The sequence below is a fragment of the Rhagoletis zephyria genome, unplaced genomic scaffold (genome assembly GCF_001687245.7).
Source record: "Rhagoletis zephyria isolate East Lansing unplaced genomic scaffold, Rhagoletis_zephyria_1.1 Rzeph_scaffold_70438, whole genome shotgun sequence".
Taxonomy (NCBI): domain Eukaryota; kingdom Metazoa; phylum Arthropoda; class Insecta; order Diptera; family Tephritidae; genus Rhagoletis; species Rhagoletis zephyria.
Genome location: NW_016227489.1, coordinates 1 through 1,319, shown reverse-complemented (window position 1 = coordinate 1,319; position 1,319 = coordinate 1). Strand labels below are relative to the sequence as shown.

General features: G+C 35.9%; 1 protein-coding gene across 1 annotated transcript; it reads right to left on the bottom strand.

The window, feature by feature from the left end:
- Positions 1 to 76: 76 nt before the first annotated feature.
- Positions 77 to 657, bottom strand: LOC108357098 (colicin-E9-like; the record flags this gene model as incomplete). The annotated part of the gene is made up of 2 exons (XM_017608189.1): positions 77 to 194; positions 267 to 657. Coding segments are annotated over 2 exons (509 nt in total), but the record flags the coding sequence as incomplete, so codon positions are not given.
- Positions 658 to 1,319: the final 662 nt, after the last annotated feature.

Genomic DNA, 1,319 nt, shown 5'->3' with positions numbered 1-1,319 from the left:
AACATTAACATTAACATTAACATTAACATTAACATTAACATTAACATTTTAGATTAAGGTTAAGTTTTAGATTTACTTTCAGATTGAGGTTGAAATTAAAACTTAGCATTGGATTAAGCTTTACATTAGGATTACCATCAACAATAAGTTTGAGGTTGAAGTTAGGTTTGAGATTAGAAATTTTTTTGTTATATCTGACTCATAGCAAATTTTGAGTTAATACACTTGTGAGATTTTACTAAAATACATATTTACAAAATACTCACTTTTCCGAAGCATTATCCATCAGCTTTTTCACTATCACCATTGCCGCTACTATAAATGCCAATTTCGATACCGCTAATGCTTTAAGCGTCAACAAGCCAACCGCCTTTGCTACAACCATAGTCCAGCCAAAGGTTGTTGCCGCCAAATACATTGGTATATACATTTGGAATTGCTTCTTATCCTGTTTCTGCTTACGATAACGCCCCCGATGACCACCACCGCCGCCATTGCCTCCACTCCCTCCACCCATGAGTCCGCCACCTCCCCCACTGCCTCCCATCATACCCGAACCGCTAGCTAAGCCGCTAAGTAGGCCTTCTCCTCCTCCTCCTCCACCTCCGCCGAGGCCACCGCCACCCATTCCACCTCCACCGAGACCACCTCCACGACCTGTAAGATGCGAAAATTGATTTGGTTACAATTTAGAATTCACACATAGATAAATACAAATAAACTCTTGCAAACTATCCATAAAAAACTCCATTTCTCACATTAGAATGTATATGTAGTGCGAGATATTCAGTTTGTATGGAAGGTGCCATGCGCCCTTTTTCAATAACTCCCATTTTTTCATAAGTTTGACCTTAATATTATATATCTCTGTACTAAGTTGCAGCACTCTACGATGAATACTTCCAGAGATATGTTGTGTTAAAACTTCAGTTTGTATGGGAAGTGCCACGCCCCCTTAATATTTCGAAATTGCTTTTCATCTATTATCATCCTTGGATAGTCTGAAGTCAATGTCTAAAATTTCAAAAATATCGGTACAGCTGTTCTGGAGTTTTTCGAACAGAAAAAAACCAAAAAAAAAACGGCTTTCAAAATATATAATAGTATAGATAACAGATGAAATACATTTTTTAATTAAATGTATCCTATAGAAAAATGTTCACGAATAATTTTTCAAACAATTCCAGGCATTTGAAATTAATTTCAAGTATTTTCCAAAAAATTGGAATCATTCAAACGCAAAGATTTTGTTTCTTTCATTTTTCAACTTAAATAAAAACAAGTAAGAAAGTTTAAGTTCGGGCGGAGCCGAACATTAA